Source organism: Haemaphysalis longicornis, unplaced genomic scaffold, assembly GCF_048455015.1.
Source record: "Haemaphysalis longicornis isolate Haplotype H1 unplaced genomic scaffold, Haemaphysalis longicornis Haplotype H1 scaffold_9, whole genome shotgun sequence".
In the NCBI taxonomy this organism is placed as follows: domain Eukaryota; kingdom Metazoa; phylum Arthropoda; class Arachnida; order Ixodida; family Ixodidae; genus Haemaphysalis; species Haemaphysalis longicornis.
The window spans coordinates 161602420-161625830 of record NW_027526460.1 but is presented as its reverse complement, the minus strand read 5'-3'; the positions used below and the strand labels follow the sequence as shown (position 1 = coordinate 161625830).

Here is a 23411-nt window from a genome sequence, read left to right as displayed (position 1 = left end):
TGATGAAACAGGGCAATTTCGGAAACTTTCGCAAAAGGGCTCTGCAAAGTTATAGGTCGCTATTTAGTGACGTCACATGAATCACCAGATTTATGTACAGGAAAAATTAAGCCGTTTTTCAGTAACTCAGGAAAAATTCCGTTCGAAAGAGAAACGTTGTAGATATGAGTCAAAACGGGCACAAATATCGTGCTGCATCCTTTAACTATGAAGCTAGGAATGCCATCGAAAGCGAGCGAGAACTTTGGTTTCAGTGCTGATATCACCCTTTCGATATCACATTGGGAAAAAGAAAACGTGTGCAACACATTACCGCGGTCGTTTGAAGGAAAAAAGGTACAATGTGAGTTCGAAGGAAAGGTGTTTGCAGGCAGGACAGAATGAAAATAATCCGCAAAGCAGTCAGCTACATCCTTAGGTTTGTCCATCACCGTTCCATCCTGGGCTAACATGATGCTCGTTCGAGGTGTTGAAATATCTTTCACATATCTCCAAAATAGTTTTGGCTCACGATTTAAATTAGATTCAACTGAATGTAAATGTACTTTCTTATCACGTGTTGTGAACCGCAAGAAACCAGGACGCCAGGGTAGGGCAGAACTGGGAACGCACTTCCACTTTCTTTTATTTACTAATGATGATAATGTGCACGCCCTCTTTTTCCTCCTCTACTTCCACAACATCCTCCCCCGGGCTCTTGACGATTTCCAGGGGATACAACTTTTGTACGGGACGCGTCAAGAACTGTCCCGCCGAAAGTCGAACTTTGCATGCACGAACTGCGTTGTCACGCCCAGGAAATGTCTGCTCTATTACTCCCGTTTTCCACAATCCTCTTGGGCCTCTTCCTTCTATAAGGACGACGTCTCCAATCTTGAGAGGTGCGGAATTCTTTGTATGGACATGATGAAACGATGAAAGCTGAAGCACATACTCCTTCTCCCATCGTAGCCAAAATGCGTTCATCAGAGACTGTCGATAATACCATTTTTTGGTTATGTCGGTAGCACGTTGTTCCAGGAGATCGAGTTGAACGGTGGGTAGAGCAGTCAGTCGCTTACCGATGAGAAAGTGAGCTGGGGTCAAAACTTCAGGCTCACCGATGGAATTGCTCACAAAAGTAAGCGGGCGGGAGTTAACTACCGCTTCAATTTCACACAGGATGGTGTTCAATTGTTCTGCATTCACTGAAGCTCTGCCGAGAACAGTTCGCAGTGCTCGCTTCACGCGGCCAACAAGTCTCTCCCAAAAAGCTCCCCACCAGGGTGCAGCTTCTGCGTTGAACTTCCAAGTTATCGCCTGTTTAGTGCAGAAGTCTTGAATTTCAGGAGAAGCGGAAACTCGGAAGAGTGATCGTAGCTCTCGGTTGGCGCGTCTAAAAGTATTGCCATTGTCGGAGTAGATGGTACTGGGCACTCCTCTTCTCGCTATATATCGCTTGAATGCCAAGATGAACGAGTCTGTCTTTAGACTGGAAACTTGTTCCAAGTGTATGGCTCTCGTCACGGCACAAGTTACCAAAAGAATATACGTCTTTGTCATTCCGTCTTTAACCAGCAGTGGTCCAGCAAAGTCAATGCCGACGACGTCGAACGGACTTGACTTCCGAAGTCTGTCAGCTGGAACCGGTGGTGTAGAAGCAGAACCTGGATTCGCCTTGTATTTTCGACAAGTTGGGCATCTATAAATTATGGATTTGATGCGCTGACGGGCCTTTAGTACCCAGAATCGTTCCCGAAGGTCTATCAGGACGTCTCGGACCCCGCTGTGCAGGAGTCTACGGTGAGTAGCGGTAATTATTAGGTCCGTCAAATGGCTCTTGGTAGGTAATATCACCGGGTTTTTAGTTTCTTCGGTGACTTGAAAATTAGACAGTCGGCTTCGGGCGCGCATCAGGCCGTAGTCGTCAATGAATGGTTGAAGCGTCATGATAGGCGAAGTTTTGCAAATCCTCGATGTTTTTAAATCGGCGAGTTCTTGCTTGTAGTGTTTCTCTTGCTCTTGTTTTATCAGAAACCGCTCCGCTGACTGGAGTTCTCGTGTAGTGAGCGGACCCTTGGGACGCTCACGTGTCTTGAAACAGAACCGTAATACCCATGACATTACTCTGATCAGCTTATGAAAGTCACTGAATTTGTGAATATCTACGACGTCGGCTTCGATGCTTCGTGTGCAACCGGTGAGTACGACGTGTACAGTGTTTGGCATAGAATAGTCGGGGTGAACGCTAAGAATATTCTCAGGCCATGCATTCGGAGTCAGTCTCAGCCACTCAGGACCTTTCCACCACAGTTGGTTTCCGAGTAGCTCTTCAGCCGAACAACCTCGTGTGATTAGATCGGCTGGGTTATTTGATCCAGGACAGTGTCTCCATTGTGAGGGATCAGTCGTCCGACGAATTTCGGAAACTCGGTTAGCGACAAATGGTTCCAGCTTTTTCTTACCAGTTATCCATCCCAACGAGATTGACGAATCCGTCCAGTACCAAATGGTTGTAGTGCCGTAGAAGACCTTCTTGTTCAGGTATTCCCCCATTCTTGCGGCTACGAGAGTTCCCATAAGTTCGAGTTTGGGCACTGTCAACTTTCGGATTGGTGCTACTCTCGACTTCGAAAACAAGAACGTAGTCTCTGCTGATGTGGTGTTGCTCAAAAAACGAAGGTACGCCACGGCGCCATAGGCTTGAGGACTCGCATCAGAAAAAACGTGTACCTCCAAGTTTCCAGGTGGTTTCTCATGCCCATAAAACAGGTAGCGGGGAATTCTGATGTCTTCTAGTTTGCGGACATTGTTCGACCAATTCGACCATTCTTCCTGCATGTGCGGAGGCAGAGGCAAATCCCAACTGATCTTTTCTGTCCAGAGTCGCTGAAACAGCATTTTGCCCTTGATGACGAGTGGGCATATCACTCCGAGTGGGTCGAAAATTCCTGCGATTGCTTGTAGCACAATCCGCTTTGTTGCTGGTATTTTGTTCAACAAAGGTATTGTTGACTTCATGCTGACATGAAGTGCATCGTCGTCATCCCAACCAATGCCGAAAACCTTTCTATCCTTCGATGGTAGGACTGGTTCCTCTTTCCTCAGTGCGGCCATTTGTTTCTCGTTGCTGTCAAATAAAATTTGTAGTTGACAGGAATTAGTTGATCACTTCTTAAGTAGCATCCCTCCATCGGCCATGATCTCGTTACTCCGTTTATAGATACGTACAGCCTCCTCTTCGCTTTCGGCTCCGGTCAACAAATCATCAACATAGAACGATGATTTTAAGAGTTCTGCTGTTTCTTTCTTGTCTTCCGAAACTTGGCTGAGGTGGTGTCGAATCGTTGCGGAGAGCATAAAGGGGCTCGATGTTGCTCCAAACGGAACACGAGTCATGCGCCACTCTTCTAGGCGATCTGAAGGAGTTCCTGTCGGTACGTTCGAATACCAAAGGAACCGAAAAGCATCCCGGTCCTTTTCTTGTATTCCAATTTGCAGGAAGGCTTTCTGAACATCGGCGCTAAGTCCGAATCTGTGTCGTCTGAACCTCAGTAAAAGTTCCAGAATGTCCGGATTCAAATTCACGCCCTTGTCCAAGCAGTCATTCAGGGAAAGGCTGGGTGGTCGGGACGAAGAGGCATCAAAGACCACTCGAAGTTTTGTAGTGACGCGGTCTTCTTTGAGAACCTCCCTATGGGGCATGTAGTATAGCGGCCTGTCTTCGCACGTGTCACGCTTTGGCACTACTTCAGCATGCCCGTCGACCAGATACTGCCGTATAGCCTTGTCATATCTTGCTAGCAAATCTTTTTTCTTCAAGAGTCGCCTAACTAGAACATTCAAGCGTCGCAGGGCTTCGGATCTGTTGTCTCCAAGGGATTCCGTCGGATCAAACTTCCACGGTAAAGCCACTTCATATCGCCTATCGACTTTGGAAATAGTAAACTGAAAATCCTCCAATATTGTGCTTGTGTGGCGTTCTTGGTCGTCTCCCAGTATCCCCATGGCTTCAAGTTCCCAGAACTTACGTCCAAGCTTGTCTTCAGGGACTTCATGGTCTGCCGTTGTCACTGTGGGAGAATGTAGGAACTTCTTCCTCTTCGTACATAGCAGAAGACGCTGATCATCATCATCTTCACCAGCACGGACCGAGCGGTGGCACGCGCTCGCGCTCCACGCGACCCTGTTCAATGTTGTGGAAAACCAGGAGACAAAGGGCCGGGACGTGCAGAGGGAACCATGAATTCTATTTACATAATGATGATGATAATGCCAGCATGCGCGGGAATCGGAGAACATCTTCTTTCACAACATCCTCCCCGCCCCAACAGAGTGAATAAACTAGTTGTCCCGTCCCTGTAGTCCGTTTCACTGGCATGGTCACTTTCTGTGTTCGTCCAGTTCCATCAGGACAGCTTGATCTTCCAGCGGTGTTTGTAGCGTCGATTGCGCTTCCGACAAACATACTTGTGTGCAGTTCCGGACTTGTAGACAACAATCACAGTTTGCTGGATGAAAGTAAGTTCCTCATGAGTTTCGCCGATTTTCTTTGGGATCAGAAGCCGTCGATGATGATACTTGTGTAGATCCCACGTGCTGGTTTCACTGTATTCTTCTGCTGTGGGGTCCTTGCTTAACAGAGGAGTTTTCTGTCGCATCCGAGGGTTTGTCTGTTTGGTGCGCCTAATCAAGGACTTCGGTGGTCTCCTAAACTTTCCGCGTTCGTACAGTGTCCAGTCATTGATGCGCTTCCTCAGTTGAACTGTCAAACGGGTCGAGCGCTTGGGAGAAGGTCTGATTGATGCGAATGACGTTTGGCAAGGAGAAAGGGCTTTGGATCGGTTCTTCAGGCCTATCTTTGCTGCTGCCTTGCGTGCGCTATGCATCCGCTGAAGCATGTCGTAATCCGGGCCCCGTGGGAGTTGCTCCTGGCCGAGTACTGTTGAGGGTGGCTCACGCTGACATTGGTCACTGTCGTTAGGTGTTTTCTCTGAGTGCTTCGGACGAATGAATTCACGGTTTTTAGTTGGGAAATCTTCTGCTGAAGCGTCACCCGGAACGGCTTCATTAGCGGGGTACTCGATTGTAATGGGCGGTGTCGGAATTGAATTATGCGGAGCACGATTATCTGAAGACTTCTTTAGGAGCGAAGAGTCGGAGATGCCGGATAATACATCAGCAGTACGCTGATATTCTGTTGTGATCCCGTCTTGTAAGGCGCACCGTAATCTTGTTCTCGTGTCGATGATAATCTCCTCATATTCAAAGCATGTGGTAAATTCCTCTTCGAGATATTCGGGGGCTGCGTGAGGCTCAAGCTCTTTGTCAAGCTGTTTCAGCTTGGCTTCGTGTTCTTGGAGGCGATAAAGAAGGCTTTTGAGCGCTAGGTCACTGGGCTGCGGGCAGGTCACTGCGGCAAGGGCTTCTGCTCGAATATTCTGTATTAGTGCACGAAGTGCCTGTCGTTTTATGGTAATGATTCTGATAGCAGGAAGCTTCAATAAACTGTCCTCTTTTCCCGCGTCCGCCGTCATATTCTTCCACAGTGAAATGCGGCTCTCGATTGACTCACCCAAATTCCACAACACGCGATGAGATTCCGCTGTAGTAAACAGTTCTCATGGGCCCTTCGGTATGTAGGCACGTCCGTCGGCATCGGTGCGGTCTCTGGCTTCCATCGTTGTTGAACCCAAGGTCGGATACTTCCGAGTCGTCGAGGGGGTTTCGTTCCCGGGTTTCGGCACCAATGTTGTGGAAAACCAGGAGACAAAGGGCCGGGACGTGCAGAGGGAACCATGAATTCTATTTACATAATGATGATGATAATGCCAGCATGCGCGGGAATCGGAGAACATCTTCTTTCACAACATCACGTTTGTAGGCTACTTTTACTAGGGCGCGGGCTTCACGGAATTTTTGACGCCAATATTCGCTTCGCGTGACATATACTTTCGGTGATACCGTAATTTTTTTGCGTAGCAAGTGTTTCAGTTCACGTGAAAACCATGGAGGATAGCTACTTCTAAAACATTTATGTTTAGGTATAAATAACAGCATTGCTTCTTGTACAACACTTGTGAGGGCATGAAAAGCTTCGTTTGCATCACGGATGTTAAGAACACATTACCAATCATGATCACGTAAATACAGAAACAGGCCTAAATAATCACCTTTAGAAAACAAGAATTTTTCACATTCAAGATAGTTCCTCTGCGGACGATGAATTATAAAGGTGAAAGAGAAGGAAACATGCCATGCATCAGGCGGGACGAGTGGGTCTGCACTCGTCAAACATTCGCTGAAAGGAAAGGTTGACAATACAAGATCAAGTATATTGCCCGCTGGATTTTCTATGTTGTTGCGTTGAGTAAGATTTAGCAAGTGCATGAACTGTAGTAGCGATTCCCCTTTTGAGTCTCTGCTCTGCAATGAGGTCTCAGTAGAATTCCATCGTATCTGGGGAATATTGAAGTCTCCAGCTATCATCAGTCGGCAATTTTGGTTGTTCAACATATCACCAAGTTCAGTCATTTGCTCATTGAATAAGACGGAAGAATATCTTGGGGGATAGTAAAACGTACCAATCAAAAGCTTTATCTGATCTGTCGTGTTTACTTCTACCCACACGCTCTCTGCATATACTTCCAAATTCCGACGACGTCTTGCTTGAAACACCTTTCTTAGAGCGATTAGGACACCGCCCCCATACTTGACAGTAAGTGTGTCATAGTCACGGTCAGCCCTACACACATCGTACTCCCGCCGGAAGTATTCAGCAGAATTGAAATTGTGATTTAACCACGTCTCTGTGAGGCAAAGAACATCATATTCATTTGTTAAAACGTTTTCCAAGAACTGATTAGACTTCGTCCAAATGCCACGTACATTTTGATAATAAAGGGAACAGTTCATGCTTGTTAGGAAAAAAAAAAAAAAAAAAGAAGGAAGCACTCAATTATTCGTCCTCAACACTTTCTTTGGCACACAGCTTACCCCAAAAAGGCCGAAAGATGCAGCCCACAGGCCACACATTTGCCTCATTAATCAAATCAAACTGCTCAGCTTTCACAGAGACATGAAAAGACGCATATGTGGCATACCTCGATGGCAGTTTTGTGCACGTCACTTCAATTTCTGGAAGCGTTGCAGCGAGGTCATCCCGGATGTCCGCAGCAGTCGTCGCCGGGTCCAGCCTTGACACAAAGAGCGCTCGTTCTGTTAAAACACAGGGAACAGAAACAAGCTTGCTCTTTCCTGCTTTTCCCACGCTGGCTTTTATGTACTGTCGTTTTGGAGCGAAACCGGTCACGTCACCGGACTTTTGTAGAGCATCCAAGTACGAAGGACGAGAACTGAAAACATGTGAACCGTCATTTTCCGGCGGACGTTTTCGGGTGTTTTCGGGTGTTTTCTATTGAGTTTGGCGGCATGTGCACCGCACCACCCCCTTTGCCGCTTGCTTCTGTTTGAAGGAAGGGCCGAAACATCAGCCGAAGCCGCGTTCGATGTACACGATGAGCCAATATGCTTGCGCAGTAAGTCAGTGTTGCTGGCGAGGTGAAGGCGCAATGACTCATTGTCACTCTTAAGTCATCGCACATCCAAGGACAGCGCATCAATCTTCTCGAACAGGGCAACGACCAGTTCTCGCAGCCCAGCATCATCACCCACAGCTGCACCGCTGGCGGCAGCTAATGACGCATGCTTCCCAGTCGGCCTTCTTCATCGTTTCGCCGGGTGCAGGAATGGCACTTGTAGGTGCTCTCCCCGGTGACCATGTAGGACTCGTAGTCTTGGCCCACCACATTAATACATTTGCAGTGAAAGTGGCGTCCACAAGGGCCGCAGCAACGCAGGAATTGTTGCCGGCCAACAAAAGCTTCATTGCAAGATGGGCAGGTATCCTTTGACTTGGTCATGCCGATGGAAAAAGTGTGTCGCACATGCGCAAGAGCGCCAAAAAACGGGAGCGACGAAAAAAGCGTCCGCACTCATTCAGTGCACAGCGCTGAAAGATGCCATGATGAAGAGAACAGAAAGAGGAGGGAATATATTCCAGTTTTCGAACGTGTGTCGGATAGCTCGTTGAAGTAAAGATATTTCGATTGACACAGTCATCCATGGCAACCCAAAACTGAGGAAGCTGTGCTGCCGGCAAGAACGCACTCGTATTATCACATATTTTTAATGGAGGCAGTTGAACGGAGCGCCTACCTTCACTGTCAGTTGTGCTAATCGCCCGACGAATGTTTGGGCAATCTTGGAGCGCCATCTGGGACGACTGACGGCAAGCAAGGCTGCACAGCCCAATGACGCACTTGAAGTTCATTTGAAAACCCGCCCTTCTGACTTCATGGCAGACATCACCAAATCACACGATTTGGTGGGAGAATAAAAATTTTAACGTACAATGATTGATTTCTCAGTGAATACGGCATCATTTGCTGCTGGACAAGCACTGGAGGCACTATAAAACCCAAAATCTTACGAATAAAACAAACTTGTATTTTGTCAGCATGACCCTTTTAAAGGAGTGTTGATATATTTTTTCATTTCGTATGCGGCATATTTTTACTGCGACGGTGTTGGAAGTGCTTGTTGTAAAACTAGGACGCTTTGAAAAACGTTCGGTGCATCTGGACACCGTTTCGATAGCTGGCATAGGAAAGCCGTAACTGCACCGAAATATGGTCGTTATAACCAATAGATCGTTATAGGTGGGTTCGAATGCAGTCGTGTTTGATCGTATCACTTCAGTGCCAATGTGCAGTTTTTTAAAAAAGTGCTGGCCCATATGACGTCCCTCCTGCCCGTAACACGCCTCTGTAGAGTGCACTGTAAACTGCTTTCAGTGAAGAGAACGCTTTTGTGATTGGAATGGAGCTTGGAGCACGTACTCCCCTTGTTTGTGTGTGGCTCCACTCCTGGCTGTGATGCATCACGCTAGTGCAAAATTTAGAAGTATACTTCAGTATGTCTTGTGGTTTTTTTTTTCTTCCCTGCAAAGAACATCAGTCGTGGGCGCAATGGAGTTTCAGCGTGGCAAACTCCTGAAATTTGAATTTGTAGTTGCGTTCATCTTGTACCGCTAGAGGGAACCACGCCATACACGCGATGAAGTGAATGCCTTCGACGCTCAGAGATATTGTACATCTCGCATGCAGAACAAATGGGTTCGAACAATGTGTGATCAAGCAGACACTTTTTCCGTGTAACTGTCACAGTTTCCGCTGCCTGCTCTCCTTCCACTGCGGTCACGCTGCCTGTCCAGCCCATCAGCTTTGGTGCAGAAATTGTGACCCGTCCCTGCTCATAAATGCCGGCGCTCCACTGGAGACCTCCAGCACGAGCTTAAATTTGAAAATTTTGCACGCCAGCTTTAAAACCACATGGTTTGCATTCTGTTTAGAGCGGAATGCGGCATTACAAACTGAGCCCTATCAGTTCTACACTAACATCTGCTAGAGGGGAGTCTCGCACGCGTACATGGGTGAGCTGGGCCTCAGCGAGCGTCCCCTCGTACCGGGTTGGAGCAGTTCCACTGGCTTTTGGCATGGCTCACCAGCACGCTCAAAGGTTGCCTGCGGCTGCAAATAACAATATCATTGCAAAAAACTATTTGTTTTATTAGCAGAGAAGTGGAGCGCAACAAATATATTTGCCAGGAATTATGCAATACGAACAATAAACTTGTTGTGCTGTTTTGTTTATTCTGGCCTCGTGAACGGAAGGAAGCCATGTGGCTAGCCAAGCCAAGTATGAGAGGAACATTCCTGGCTGCTTTGGTGATGCCTACGACGCCACACGTTAGCAGCAACAGATTGCCCTCTAGTGTATATGGGTATGGCACTGTGGAGCCTGTTTAGCACCACTTTGAGGCAAACTTTTACCACTGGAATACATCTAGAAGTGTTGGTGACACCAAAGCACAGCCTTTATCCTCCACTGACACCCTGTCAAATTACCGCCCTGCATTGCATATTCGAGCTTGTCAGGGTGCAAGATGCCCGCCAGAGCCTTTCTCCTCGCAGTTTTTCTCAAAGAGCACGAGTTTTCAAAGGGGTCGACCAGTGTACCAGTAATAAACCCGTGAAAATGCTCTCTTGTAGGGATGGTGATGTCGACGTTCCAACCTGCCGCCGCTTGCTGGGTGAGTGTGTTGGAATGAAGTGAGACTTCCCTGATTGATAGCGGTGTGGGAATAGTCGAGGTTTGAAAATGTGAACGGAATATTTTCCTTATTCAAAATGTATTCAATTGGAAAAATGCACATTCGCAATTTTTCGAAGATTCAGGCACAACCGAATGTTGTGTGAATAAAGCGAATTAAGATAAGAGAAGATTATTTTCTCCAAAAGAAAATGGAAGTTCATCCGGGCTAGAAGCTGCTGAAGACAGCTTGACAGTGGCCCCGAAACCCTCACTTGGCAGGGATCAAGAAAATAAAATCACTTGTAACGAAAGCATAACTACGTACCAAGGATGTACTCTTTCAGTACATCCTTGGTACGTAGTTATACAACACAATAAGCTGAATTCGAAAAGTTGTACAAGAATTACCATTTCAAAATTCACAGTTGGTACAAATGGACAGAAAAAGACAGTTGTACACGCTGGAAGACATGAAACAACAGCAAACAGCAACAGCACGTAAATGCAAAACACCAGCAACGATTGTAAGAGTGATGGAAACTACAAATTTACGAGGTATTGCCGCAACTGTTTGCGGAAAAGGTAACCTGTATGTCTGTGTTTATTGAGAATGATGGGAATGTTGAAGTGCAGAGCCTGATATTTATAATTAGTGTGGAGTCTAGGCACTACAAAGTGTTCTTTGCTGTGCGTGCGTGCTGTTAGAGATGAGAGTGATACTCTAACGTCATTTGCTGTTAGAGATGAGAGTGATACTAAGACGCTTTTTAGTGCTTTTGATGCAGAAACAGATGAACTTAAAATACGAAACCTGTACAAGTGGTTTACTTTGATAATTTTATATTTTGGGAACGCATTTTGTGGCGATGCCAAATACGGTATATTGGCGATGTTTCGGACCATTTTCTTTTGCAACCGCAGAATTTTTATTTCATTTTTCTTATTTGTCATAGTACGCACAAGGCTACAATAGTTTACATGCAGTGCAACTAATGCGTTGTAAATTTGCAGTTTGACCTGTGCAGGAAGGAAATCCCAGCATCGCGATAGCACTCCAATGACTGAGGACAGTTTATTACAAAGGTTAACTGTGTGCATCCCAACCTAGGTGCGCAGAAAATGTACCTCCAACTCCTAGAACCTTGTGTTCGTCCACTATGTCAATAACTTTATCTATAAATTATGTTACTTTGCATGTTAGGCGCTTTACTTTTAGATCGAAAGATTGCTATTTTAGTCTTATTGGAATTGTTGCTAATTTTATTCGACTGCGACCATACAGATTGCTTCCGAAGCACGTCATTACATTTTGCAATTTAATCGTTCACATCAGGACTGGAAATAAGTGTAGTGCTGTCGTCTGTGTACATAATAAATTTTACAGTTGCATTTATTTTTCTGATATCGTTGAGATACATGTTAAAGAGCATGGGCCCCAAAATGCCTCCCTGCGGTACACCTTTAGCAATACAAAGAAAAGGTGACCTGTGGATGTCTAGAGACATGCATTGCTGGCAGTTGTGTAGGTATGAGTTTGTGTAGTATGAAGTCCGAAGCCTTTCCTCGAATACCACGTGTAGATAATTTTTTTATCAGGATATCATGGTTCAGGCAATCAAAAGCTCGATTGAAGTCAATAAAGAGACCTCCAGTGTATACCATAGTTTTTTTCTCAATGTTATCATTACGTGTTCTTTAAGTGCGTTTTCCGTTGACCGACCACTATGAAAACCGAATTGTGCATCAGGTAGAATATTTTTGTCAGAAAAGAAATTTTCCATGTGATGATACATTTCCATTTTACGAGGACTGTTGGCTTACGTCGCTTTTGCAATTGCCAACAAAATGATAGCTGCAGATCCGTGTCCACCCTCTGGGCTCATGAAGTGCCATCAGGACTGTGAAGGAAAGTGCAATGTGGGCACTTAACTAAAGACTGCTGCCCATTCATTGCTGACAATAACAACAATGACACTGTAGTGAAAGTATTTATACAAACTATTTTTAAGGGTGTGTGCAATCGACTGCAAAAACATTGAGGGAATCTCCTTCCGACAGTCATAATGTAGGCAAAGACGTCCTCACTATCTTTGCAATGCGGTTCACAACTGTCTTAACTACTGTTAGGAAATGTAGGAAAAAACAAAACAAAAAAAATACACACGAACAGCAATCAACTTGCCTTGATCTCCTCCAGAACACAAGCTACAATAGCAAGCATTAACACAGGTAATACAACCAGGAATATATATACTGTATTTACTCGCGTAATGAACCCACTTTTTTCCCAGTAAATTCGCCATGAATTTGGTGGGAGGGTTCATTATGCGGGAAAAAATTGCAACAGTTTTAGAGGTTGAAATTTCATACAATAAAGTTGCTAAGAGAAGCACTGTCAGACCCTTGCCATTTTCGTAAAAACACTTAGGTAATTATGTAATCAAATTCTTTTTTATTCGCAACATGCTAGTGGGTCCCCACTTGCGATGGAGCTGTCCTCCTTAGTACAGTTGCTTGCCGCCTCACATTTGTTGGCCCACAGCGCACCGTTTTGCATGCTAGCAAGGCACTCCAAAACTTCTTTTCCGACACCGGGAAACTTCCCTCCTTTGGACCCACGAAACACACGGCGACCCCTGTTCCCTGCCCAAAAACCTCGTTTTCGCCCGTAGTGTACATGAAGTGCTGCCCAGTCGCGCGGTTTTTATGGGCGTCAACGCATGGTCCACCACCTTCAGTTTAACTCTTTCGGGACCGCCCGAAAAAGTGATGAAAAAGTGAGGTCTCGCTACAAATTTTTTATTACATAAAGCAAAGGCACCATCCTACCTTAGCATATACCAAAATGCAGCTAATTATATGTTCTTTGACATACAATACCAAGTTTTACTTCAACACTCACGATAGAACCATGAAAAAATCTTAAAGTAAGAACTTCGTAAAAAAACTACAGAAAATGATAGAAAAAAAGCGTAAATATAACAATATTAAAAAAAGAATAAAATTATTTCAGGATATACAAAATCTAACACAATGCTTTGTTTCTTCATCGGGAAAGTTTGATGCGGCTAGGTGTAACTGGTTTTTTTCTTTTGTGCTTGATCTCTTTGGCACTAGGGCCATGGCTACGTCGTCGCCCAGGCACACGCCGGGCTTTCGTCTCGGCGAAAACTTGATCCCTTTCTGAGATGGTGGCAGGAGATCACCACCATAGGTAGTTAACATCCTAGCGAACAAATATAAACCAGCCAGAACAAATTTCAAGCGCACATACCTACTCCAGAGACAATTGAAACCGAAACCAACACCCACCTTTGAGCGCGATTTGATGTTCCAGGCTGATCGACACCTGAATCCTCACTCGAGCTGAAATCCGATCTCTAAAGCCGCATTCTGACTCTTCGCTGCCACTCTCATCGTTAAAATCCACAGTAGAAGGCGAAGATATGCGAGACGAGATGAGGCAGATTTCTTATCGTGCTCGCGCGAGTATGACGCCATGTTTGTTTACATTCGAAACCACTGCCCGTCAGAATAAAATATCTGATGTGTTGCCGCCTGGCGATAAAAAAAGAAACTTCACAAAAGAGAAAACTATAGTTTTCAAACTATCTCCTAGATGTTGCTAGGTGTTCCATCGAGCGAAAATTTGTATTCTGCAGGCTCGTGAAACCATCGATCATATGTGATCGATGGCCTATGGAGCGGTCCCGAAAGAGTTAAATCCGGCTGTGTAGCTCATGTGCTGGCCCATTGTACGGCGCGCACTAGGAGCACAAAAAAAAGGTCGGAACACAGCTGAAAAACATAACCACGAGCGTAATGGCAAAGTCGCGGAACCTCAAGAGCAGAGGAGTGCGGAGTACGTTTTGTACTTTGTTCGCACGCAGGAACGTCTTTGCGGCGCAAGAAGGTTCGTTTTGCTTTCAGAAGGTATGCTCCGCAAGCGCGCAATTTTCAAATTGTGAGCCACGGCACTTGTGCTCACGTCTCTTGCTGCTGTTGAGATTTCTTTTTGTTGGAATGCGTCTTTAGCATTTCTGCGCGTACTGTAGCGTGATAATGGTCCAAGGGATCAGCAACCATGCTGAGATAAAAACATACCGTATAAACCGGAATATAGGTCGAGTTTTTTTCCAAAAAAAGTCCGCACAAAAGTCACCCCTCGTCTTATATAGCGGTCATTGGCAGAATGTAAATCGTTGTCTGGCAACAATGTGCAAGCGTAGTCCGTCGCCAATTGCCATTCGTGTCGGACTGCTCTCTCACTCTATCAGGCCTTTATTTGATTTCGCTTTTCTCTAGTTTTTCGTCTTTTACTCGTCTATTACGCGTGCGTGCGTACATTTCTGTACGTCTCTGTTCCGAGATGAGTGGCGGCAGTCGACGGCAGTTCACCGCGGCGTTTAAGCTGACGGTGGTTGCATCACCAAGCAGAATGGGAATATGGCGGCGTAACACCAGTTAGGCGTTTCAGAGAAAAGTGTGCGGTACTGGCGGAGCCAGAAAGCTAAGCTGTGCGCGTGCAACCCCCGAAACCGATCGTTCTGTGGACGTCAAGCGGTGCACCCCGAGTTGGAGAACAAAGTGGCGGACTTCGTCCGGGAAATTTGCTCACGATTGCTCCGGAGGCCATGCGCGGACCGGCTCCGCAAACTGTACAATGAGTGGAAAGCCGGCGACAACAAAAAGACCTATACGGGCCGGTTGCGACCGTGTCAAGCTGGGTGTCCTTCTCTGGGCAGTCGCTGCCCGACGACATGGTTACACGAGCGTTCAGGAAGTGCTCCATCAGCAACGCGCCTGATGGCATGGAAGATGACAGTGCGAAGCAGTCATCCTCGGACGACTCTGAGAGCTCGGACGAGTGACTTCGGCAGGCATAGTGAGTGGCAGTGACAGACGGGCGTCGAAAATAAATATAGACATTGTGAGTGCGCTTCTGTGCCAAATTATTTTTTTTGTCAACTTTTCCCACCTCAAGGTAGGGGGTCGACCTATATACCGGGTCGACCTATAATCCGGTTTATACGGTATTCCCTCTGCATTTTTTATTCAAAGTGACAAAAAAGTAAATTTTCAAGAAGGCAAGTGGTGGGAGGGCTTATTACGTGAGTAAATACGGTATATATATATATTAATCCATGCAGAATGCAAGCCCTTATCCTTTTATAAGTTATCGAACAGCATCAGCTGAACAACTCCCAAGTTCATTTATTATAGTGGGAAGCAATAATTGGCAGCATGCATTTTTTGAGAAAAAGGAGCCGGACACTCAGAATAATTTCAGACACTAGTTCGCATTTTGAATGACGGGAAATGTAAACTGAAAGTGGAAAAGCACAGTAAGAAATGTGGTGCCTACTTGACCCTTCACACCGCAGTGATCCATGCTTGCCGTCTTTCCTTTTGGTTTCTCGATAATCTGTAGAATCGCACTGGCGAATTCTTATCCTTCGTCTTGCTACTGTTGTGGCAGCCGACCGTGCAACAATATTGTGGGTGACCCTTGGCTTTTAGTTTCACCACCTCAGACATCGCGAAACGACTGCGTTTGGTGGACGGCTTTTCAGCGCACTAAGCAGACGCTCGCCGGCCCGCTCCGCCGCGTCTGGCAAGTGCACATGCAGCTCGGGGTGCACGCTGTCGCACTTCCGGACCCAATTCTGTCCTTCTGCACCGCCTGAGGCATCCAGCTCCCCTACTCATGAATGCGAACACAGCGGCCGCTGGCTACACAAGCCACTTAAAGGGACACTGAAGTGAATTTGTCAAGCTCCCGTTTTTGCTTGCTTTGTGTAGACTGGCTCAAATTAGCACACTTTTCATCGTTTATCCGGTTGACAAATCGGTAATTATTTTACAAAGCGCGAAAGAAAAAAAACTACCATGCGCGGTTTGCGGCGGCCGCACAAACTAAGCTGTGACGTTGGCAGGAGGGGGCGCCGTGATTGGACGATGCCCAAGGTTAACAATCAAACAAGTTTCGGTTTCGGTCTGTAAAACAACATGTTTGACATTCGATGGCGTCGTTGGATGGGCATTCTCAATATCCCAGTTATCGTAGTACCGCGCTTCTGCCATGTTGTCGGCTGTAAAATGCATAAGATAAGCCTCCCAGGACGGCTTGGAATCGTAGCATTCACTATCTGAGTCCTACGCAGTGCATGAACGCCCTCCGCATCCCCGCAGACGCTCAAATGCATGCGCTTTTCCCCCATATTTGGAGCTTGCCTCGCTCATGGGTGTATCGTAAAAAGCGTGTTCGCACCAGGCCAAGGGTCTGTTGATTCTGGCCTGTGCCCACTGCCCGCAAGCAGTCGGTGCTTATGGCAACTGCACGCCAACGAGAACTCTCTAGCGCGGCAGTGCCAGCCTGCGCGAGTTCTGTGGACTAGTTCGTGGAGCAATGAACGTTGCGGCCCAAAAAAAGGTGAACTCAGTATAGAAAACATCGGCGAAAAACAAAAACGTTAACTCATAAAAAAAAAAAAAAAAAGCACGTACCCGCGGCGATTCGAACTTGTGACTGGCAAAACATTTGCGATGACATACCTAGCACCCCAGACGACTAGGCCACAGGCGGCCGCTGGCGGCGACGGAAAAGATAAGGTATATAATGTATAACCAGTTTACACTTTTATTTAGTTTTACTATTTCAAGCAGCTTAGGTGACTATTTGTTGTATTGCGCTCGTGCAGTAAGCGTCCCCCGAGTTTCCACAATAGCTCACGTCTAGCAATTGCATTTCGTAGACGGGAAAGCGTTCGCAGATGTGTAGTCGTGCTGCTGACCGCTGTGCTTGTTCGCCCAGTGCAAAAAAGTGCTTCCCGCACCCTAGTTTTACGCTGTACGGTAAAAATATCAGTTGATTTTATTTCCTTAGTACCTATATTGACTTCGCTGACTCTTCTCCCGCCTTCAAGAGGCCTTATATTTTCCTACTGGCGTACCAGTCAGCGAAGCGTCGCATGTGCGCTTGTGCAGCGCTTGTGTGAAGCGACCTTGACTTGGAGCTAGATACAGTGTACAAAATAACGAAGTAAATAAAGGCGCATTCTTCCATTCCCAAACATGTTGTGGCTTAGTTTCAACTGATCGAGCGAATTGCGCCGACCCGTTGGCGGCCGGCGGACTAAACGGTGGGCCGACTGACTCGGTCGCGGAAGGTCGGCGAGCCGTGCAGTAGCGCAGCCAATTGTCAGCTCCTCTCCTGCTGACGTCACACGAAAGCGCCACAGAAAATGGGCGAGCGTAAAGAGAGGAGGACAGCATTTTCGAATTGATTTTTCTACTAAATAAATTCGCGTAAACGCGCACAGAGTGGTCGAAACAGGGCCCAGGGACTCCGGACTACAGTTTGCGCTCGTAATCCCGCATTGTTTACAAATCACTTCAGTGTCCCTTTAAACCGGTGCATACAAAGGGTGGCGGGAACTCTCCTGAGTCCCTCGAAAGCAAAGGACGCCTCTTCGTGATAGAATCAGCGCTGCCCTCGCCTGGCAAACTTTAGTTTCGCCTCCCTATACTACGAACACTGGTAAATGCAATAAGAAATGTGTTTGAAATGGGCATTCAAACTGGTTCCTTGCCACTGGTGCCACCAAAGTTTAATGAGCTGCAAAATTAGTTTCAAGTGGTGCATCAAGAAACCGATTCTCTTATTCCATTCAGCAGTGTTCGTAGTGTTAAAAAATGTAAAGATTATATTGCTATGACCAACACTTTTTGTCTATTGTCTCTCCAAAAATAATAATAATAATACTTAATAATACCTTATTTGTACTCATGGTGGGTGGAACCAGGCTTACAGGGCCGCAAAAGGCAGAATTGCCCATACCAGTCAGGCTTGCGTACCCAACCTGGGACCCAATGGTTAATTATCTCTAATTTTCTCGGGAACTAATTGACCAACTGAAAAAAACAATGCCATATTTGAAATCAGTGGGAAAAAAGGAGCAAGTCTGACAAGTTTCACAGAGTTTACTTCAAAATTAAAAAAGTTTTTTTAGAGCAGTGTGCCCCCTTAAGGGAGCAGGAGCCAGAGCATTGCACTGATAGAAAATACCCGGCAATTGCAGTAGTTGATATTGGTGTTACACCAGGCCCACACTGAAATGTGCACTCAGTGCGGAATATATTGTCGCAAATAGGTGGTCAGTGGACCGATGTGTGGTGTGGTTGACGCTGGCCAACTGAGGCCACTCGTCTAAAGCCGTGGTTTCGTGACATAGTTGTCTCTGCCTTGCAGCCGCTGCTGGACCAGATGCAGACACGACTTTCCACAGGGGTGAGTGCACGGGGGGCCAGACTGTTCCTTCTTTCAGGGCGAGGCAAAGACTGGTGAAGAGTAGACGAAGTGGTGGTGCTGTTTATATGTGGGAGTTTTTCCCCTTCGGGGCTATGCTCGCCACGCCATGATGCGTGAAAGCGAGCGTCCATTGTGTCAAAATGGTTACTTGGAAATGGTGGGGAAGGGAGGCTTCTAGGCAAGTGAACAGTTGCGTTGATCATGAACGAGGACTGCAGCGGTGCACCTTTACTCATAAATGACGTACCAGGGTTCAGTAATGCCCGAAAAGTCAACGTACGTGTTTGTTCTTTGTTTGTGACTGGGCTCTTTGACCACCGTGTGGACGCACTTTTAGACTTAGCGCTTCTCTCAACTTGCTCTAGGAAGGGATGGCAGAGGTTGTCATTGCTGCGTGGAACTCGCCCCACTTCATTTTTGCTACAAGGGGTCGCGGTTAGATGCACACTGGACGTTAACCACAGTGCACTTTGAGATCACTCGCGAGCCACGATGCATTTCGTGTAAATTTACCAACGTCTTCTAACATCGGGGTTTGCCATTTGAAGGGGAACAAAAGCTATGTGGGGAGCATGCCTGCAGCAGCAGAACGGCATTTCCATTGGGGGTGGGACAGAGGAGTGCCCGAGAATCGGCAGTGCCCGTTGGCTGTCCTTGGTGTGGGTCAGCTTGCTGTAGCAGCCACTGTGCAAGCACCTCATGTCAGGGGGAGATATGTGAGAATGGGCATTTTGCTCCGACGTTTCCTGGAAAAGAGTGCTTTTCTGGCAGTGCGGTTACGCTTATTTTCAATTTTCAGCCAGGGGTAGCTGGTTCAAAGCTTGTTTCAAGCCTTCAAATGTATCTGTTTCATTTCCACCAATGCGGGCTGCTGTGTGAGGTCGGTCAGCATGTCGCCTACCGCTGCCTTTGATTGATGCAGGGAACGTGCACTGTTCGGGAAATGGGGACTCCTTGGAGATGGGTGGGATGTGCGGTCAGAACAGTGGCGGCTTTGTGCATCCCACCAGCGAGTGCCTACAGCTTTGATCGCCTTTGCTTAATCCATCGCAGGGTTTGTTTGCGGGGGAAGGGGGGACACCCAGAGGAGGCTGGTTCATGCGAGTGCAGTGCCACCAACTGCCCCTAGTGCTGTGTGGGCCTGGTGGAGTGTGGGGTCCAAATGAAGTGCCGGTCATGCGTGGCCTGTGATATTCGGCCGTGGGCCGCATGTGTGGTGCCCTTCCCTGGCAGCGTTCGACGTGGCCCGGGCTCCCGAAGCAGCCCTGGAGCGGGTGGTGGAGCTGGGCTTCCGACGCCTGCTGACCAGTGGCCAGGCAGCCAGTGTGGAGCAGGGCATGGAGCTGATTGGCCGGCTCGAGAGGCAGGTGCGTACGGGGCTGTTCATCCAGCCGTTGGCTTCTTTGGGGGCGTACACTTGACGGCACAGAGGCGCGGCGCAAGACAGAAGTGGGACGTAGCAGTTTGTGTGGTATTCTTCACATGCTTTTGTTTGTGCTCTTCCGACAAGTTCGAAGATGCTCTGTTGTCATCAATCGAGCCTTGGGGGACTTGGGTGTCCCTTGCTTGGCAGGTGGAGCTGAAAGGCCCAGCAGCTGTTGCCGCTTTGCTCAAGCCAGCCACGGCAGGGTTTCGTGGGGAAGATGGCGGCTGCATTGGAAGCAGGCATCATGGGAAACAAGCTGCACATAGCAGGGTTCTCGTGAAATAAGTACACGGGCTTGGGGCCATGCAAACTACAGTAAATCCGCTCTGGCTGCCAGTGCTTGGCTAAGAGGTGTCCTGTGGGGCACTGCTTCAGACGGCTGTGTTGCTTTGGGAGATTCATTGTAGCTATTCAGTGCAACAAAAGACAAGGGCTAAAGCTAAGTCGTGCAGGATGAGTGCTGACTTCCAACTGAACTGCTGTTGCGGAAACATGTCGTAGTATTTGTAACCGAGCATACGCACACTTACGGTGAAAAACATTCGACCCGATAAGTAATGGATAGGCCCACTGTACCAAGAACCCCAGATACAAAAACAAAACACAAAACATAAACACAAAACACACTACGCACGTGTTCTTTCCTCTGATGTAGCTAGCTGTGTTATGTAGTTTTGCTCCCCGTCAATGATTGATCAAGTTCCTTGCTGCATAGAGCTGTAGAAGACATGCTGCTGACACATTCTTTGCCTAGCCCTGAAATTTCCGCAGCCTCCTCCACAGCCGTCATCATGAGTTGGCATTCGTTGAATTCCGGGATGCCCTTTCCGGCGGTGCCCTTGCAATGTCGGCAGTGTCTGCCCTTTCACACTCTTGTGGACGTCCTGTTCTCCGAGCCCTGTGCCCGTCTGGCCTAGGCACTTTTTGCCGCATGGCAGCGGAACCTTGTAGACTGCTGGCATTGTGCATGCGGCAAACTTTGTTTCGTGCCCAGTGGGGCTCCTTTTTCGGGAGGCACGTGTTCTTTCAGAGGGCCGCCACTTTGTGAGGGGCTGGAAGAACTACTTGCGCTTCAGCAGCATTCCCAGTTCTCTCCGGGCTATGGCCAGCATCGTGTGTGTAGGGGATCCCTGTAACTTCCTAATTTGCTCTTTTTTGGTGAGGCCGTGCCCCCACTCCGGCGGCAGCTTCTCTTGGGCGCCCTTAGAATTCGCTCCGCCTCAGACGTCCCCACATGGATCGGACAGCCAGAGCTGTGCAGGCGTGCTCCTCGCAGCAGCACTCGCATGCTCTCTTGCTTGGTGTGGGGGCACGATCTTTTTAGAGCAGTAAGCAGTGCAATCACCCTTTTTGCCCAATTTGGGTGACCAGGTGAAATTGGAAGCTGTGGCTTACTGCTGCCTGGCCCATACTGCCAGCAAACGTGGTTCTCAGAAAAGTGACGCCCCAGGTGCAGAAACCTCGAAGCATCTTCCTTCGGTAATTTGTGCATTAACCTCAGCGGGTGAAAACACTTTTGGAGCACAGCTAACACCTCTGGTGGCACTGGCTACCGGAAACACCAGCGCAATCTGGGATCACTAAAAAAATCTTTGAAGTGATGGAAGGGACCCACACGCCCCCCAGTTCACTGACTACTTTGCGCCCTAGACTGGCCAAACGCACATCGCTGAGAACAGGAGCTAGATGAGAGCCTACATGCACACCGCTCGCTTGCAGCTGCAGACGGCCGTCCCACATCAGTGGTGAGGCGTACTGCGGCAGGCTCAACCCTGGACCAATGAAGCAGATAGAACAAAAGCAGATAGAAGCAGATAGAACCTGTATTTTATTTGTTTATTTAGTACATACTGCAGGCCCAATTCGGGCCCAAGCAGGAGGGGCCATACAGCACATACAACACACGCAAATAAACAGCACGAAAATGTAGCCGCACATTATGGCAAACAAAATATCAAACATGGAAACAACAATAGATAAAAAAACAGTTCACTACACAAATCAAGCAATCGCTAGTTAAAGAGAAAGGACTATGCATGGAAACAAGATACAAGAACTATACATGGAAACCTCTAGATAAGAAAGCCGGGCTCTTGGTGTTCGCGCCAGCAGGGAGATTCGGATTCTTCCACTGGGCACAAAACAAAGTTTGCCGCATGCACAATGCCGGCAGTCTGCGAGGTTCGGCTGGCAGGCGGCAAAAAGTGCCTGGGCCAGACGGCCGCAGGGCTCGGAGAACAGGACGTCCACGAGAGTGCGAAAGGGCAGACACTGCCGAGACTGCAAGGGCACCGCCGGGTAGGGCATCCCGGAATTCAACAAATGCCAACTCATGACGACGGCTATGGAGGAGGCTGCGGAAATTTCAGGGCTAGGCGAAGAATGTGTCAGCAAGTCTTCTACAGCTCTGTGCAGCAAGGAACTCGATAAATCATTGACAGGGACGAAACAACATAACATAGCTAGTTATATCAGAGGACAGAACACATGTGTAGTGTGTTTGGTGTTTCTGTTTTGTGTTTTGTTTTTGTATCTGGGGTTCTTGGTACAGTGGGTCTATGCATTACTTATTAGGTCGAATGTTTTTCACCGTAAGTGTGCGTAAGTGCGGTTACAAATACTACGACATGTTTCCGCAACAGCAGTTCACGGAAATCAGCGCTCGTCCCGTGTGGCTTAGCTTTCGCCCTTGTCTTTTTTTTTTTTTCTGCGCTGTATAAGTACGATGGATGACCAACTCAGCCAATTGTGTGCTCGGCTTAGGATATTCACTTTGGGAGATCTGCATGCAGGAGAGTAGGGTCAGGAGAGGCGGGATTTTCCAAAATGCTTCACCCAGCCAGTGCAAGTGTGTCAGCAAAAGTGACAGCAGAATGGTGGCTGTCATCACAGCTGTGTGGCAGTCACCATTTCCACTGCTCCTGGGCTTCTGGGTGCGACGCGACAATTTCCCTATTCGGGCATGTGGCAACTTCACAACAGGCAGCAGCGGGAGGAGATAGTATCCACTCAGCCAATGTCTTTGTCCTGTTACGTGGCACAACCTTTCTTGCTTCGGAAGGCCTTGCATGAAATCTTTCACTCCCTGTCTGACAGGACCATGAGCGGACATGGTCGTCTTTGACTGCGGTAGTGCCATCGGCGAAGGTAGATGTGTTCCCAGTTGTGTTGTGTATTGGTGTTTATGATCGGTTCCTGCGATTGACGTGTGTGTGAGCATTAGGAGGTCTGTTTTGTATATTGTTCCGTTCTTTGTATGTTACCTGAAGTTCTCGACCCCCAACTCTAAGTGCAGCCCTTGTCTTTCCCACAGGCTGCAGGCAGGATACAGCTGATGCCAGGTGAGTGCCTTTGTTACTGGGCCATTGCTGTGGCCCCCATTCGACCTCAATTGCATCTCCGGGGGGACAGAATTTGCCATTCATTTCCACGGAGTGCAGCAGTTTCACCCATTTCTCTTTCTGGAATGCCCTAAAAGTTCACTTTCACTGCTATATAATTCCACAAGCGCTCCCCTAATACCACTGACATGTGCGAGAG

At 47.6% G+C, this 23411-nt stretch overlaps 1 protein-coding gene and 1 pseudogene across 5 annotated transcripts in view; one reads left to right on the top strand and one right to left on the bottom strand.

Moving 5' to 3' along the window:
• LOC144152959 (copper homeostasis protein cutC homolog) overlaps positions 1-23411 on the top strand; it is a 58905-nt gene that overhangs the window by 27982 nt on the left and 7512 nt on the right. For 4 of the 5 annotated variants that reach the window (XM_077684556.1, XM_077684557.1, XM_077684554.1 and 1 more), the window contains 4 exons: positions 10092-10132; positions 18386-18424; positions 19679-19812; positions 23185-23212. In XM_077684556.1, coding sequence (XP_077540682.1) covers positions 10092-10132; positions 18386-18424; positions 19679-19812; positions 23185-23212 — 242 coding nt within the window. The remainder of the gene's footprint in view (positions 1-10091; positions 10133-18385; positions 18425-19678; positions 19813-23184; positions 23213-23411) is intronic. The other variant, XM_077684555.1, reaches the window with a different exon arrangement.
• LOC144152441 (uncharacterized) lies at positions 6938-9537 on the bottom strand (annotated as a pseudogene).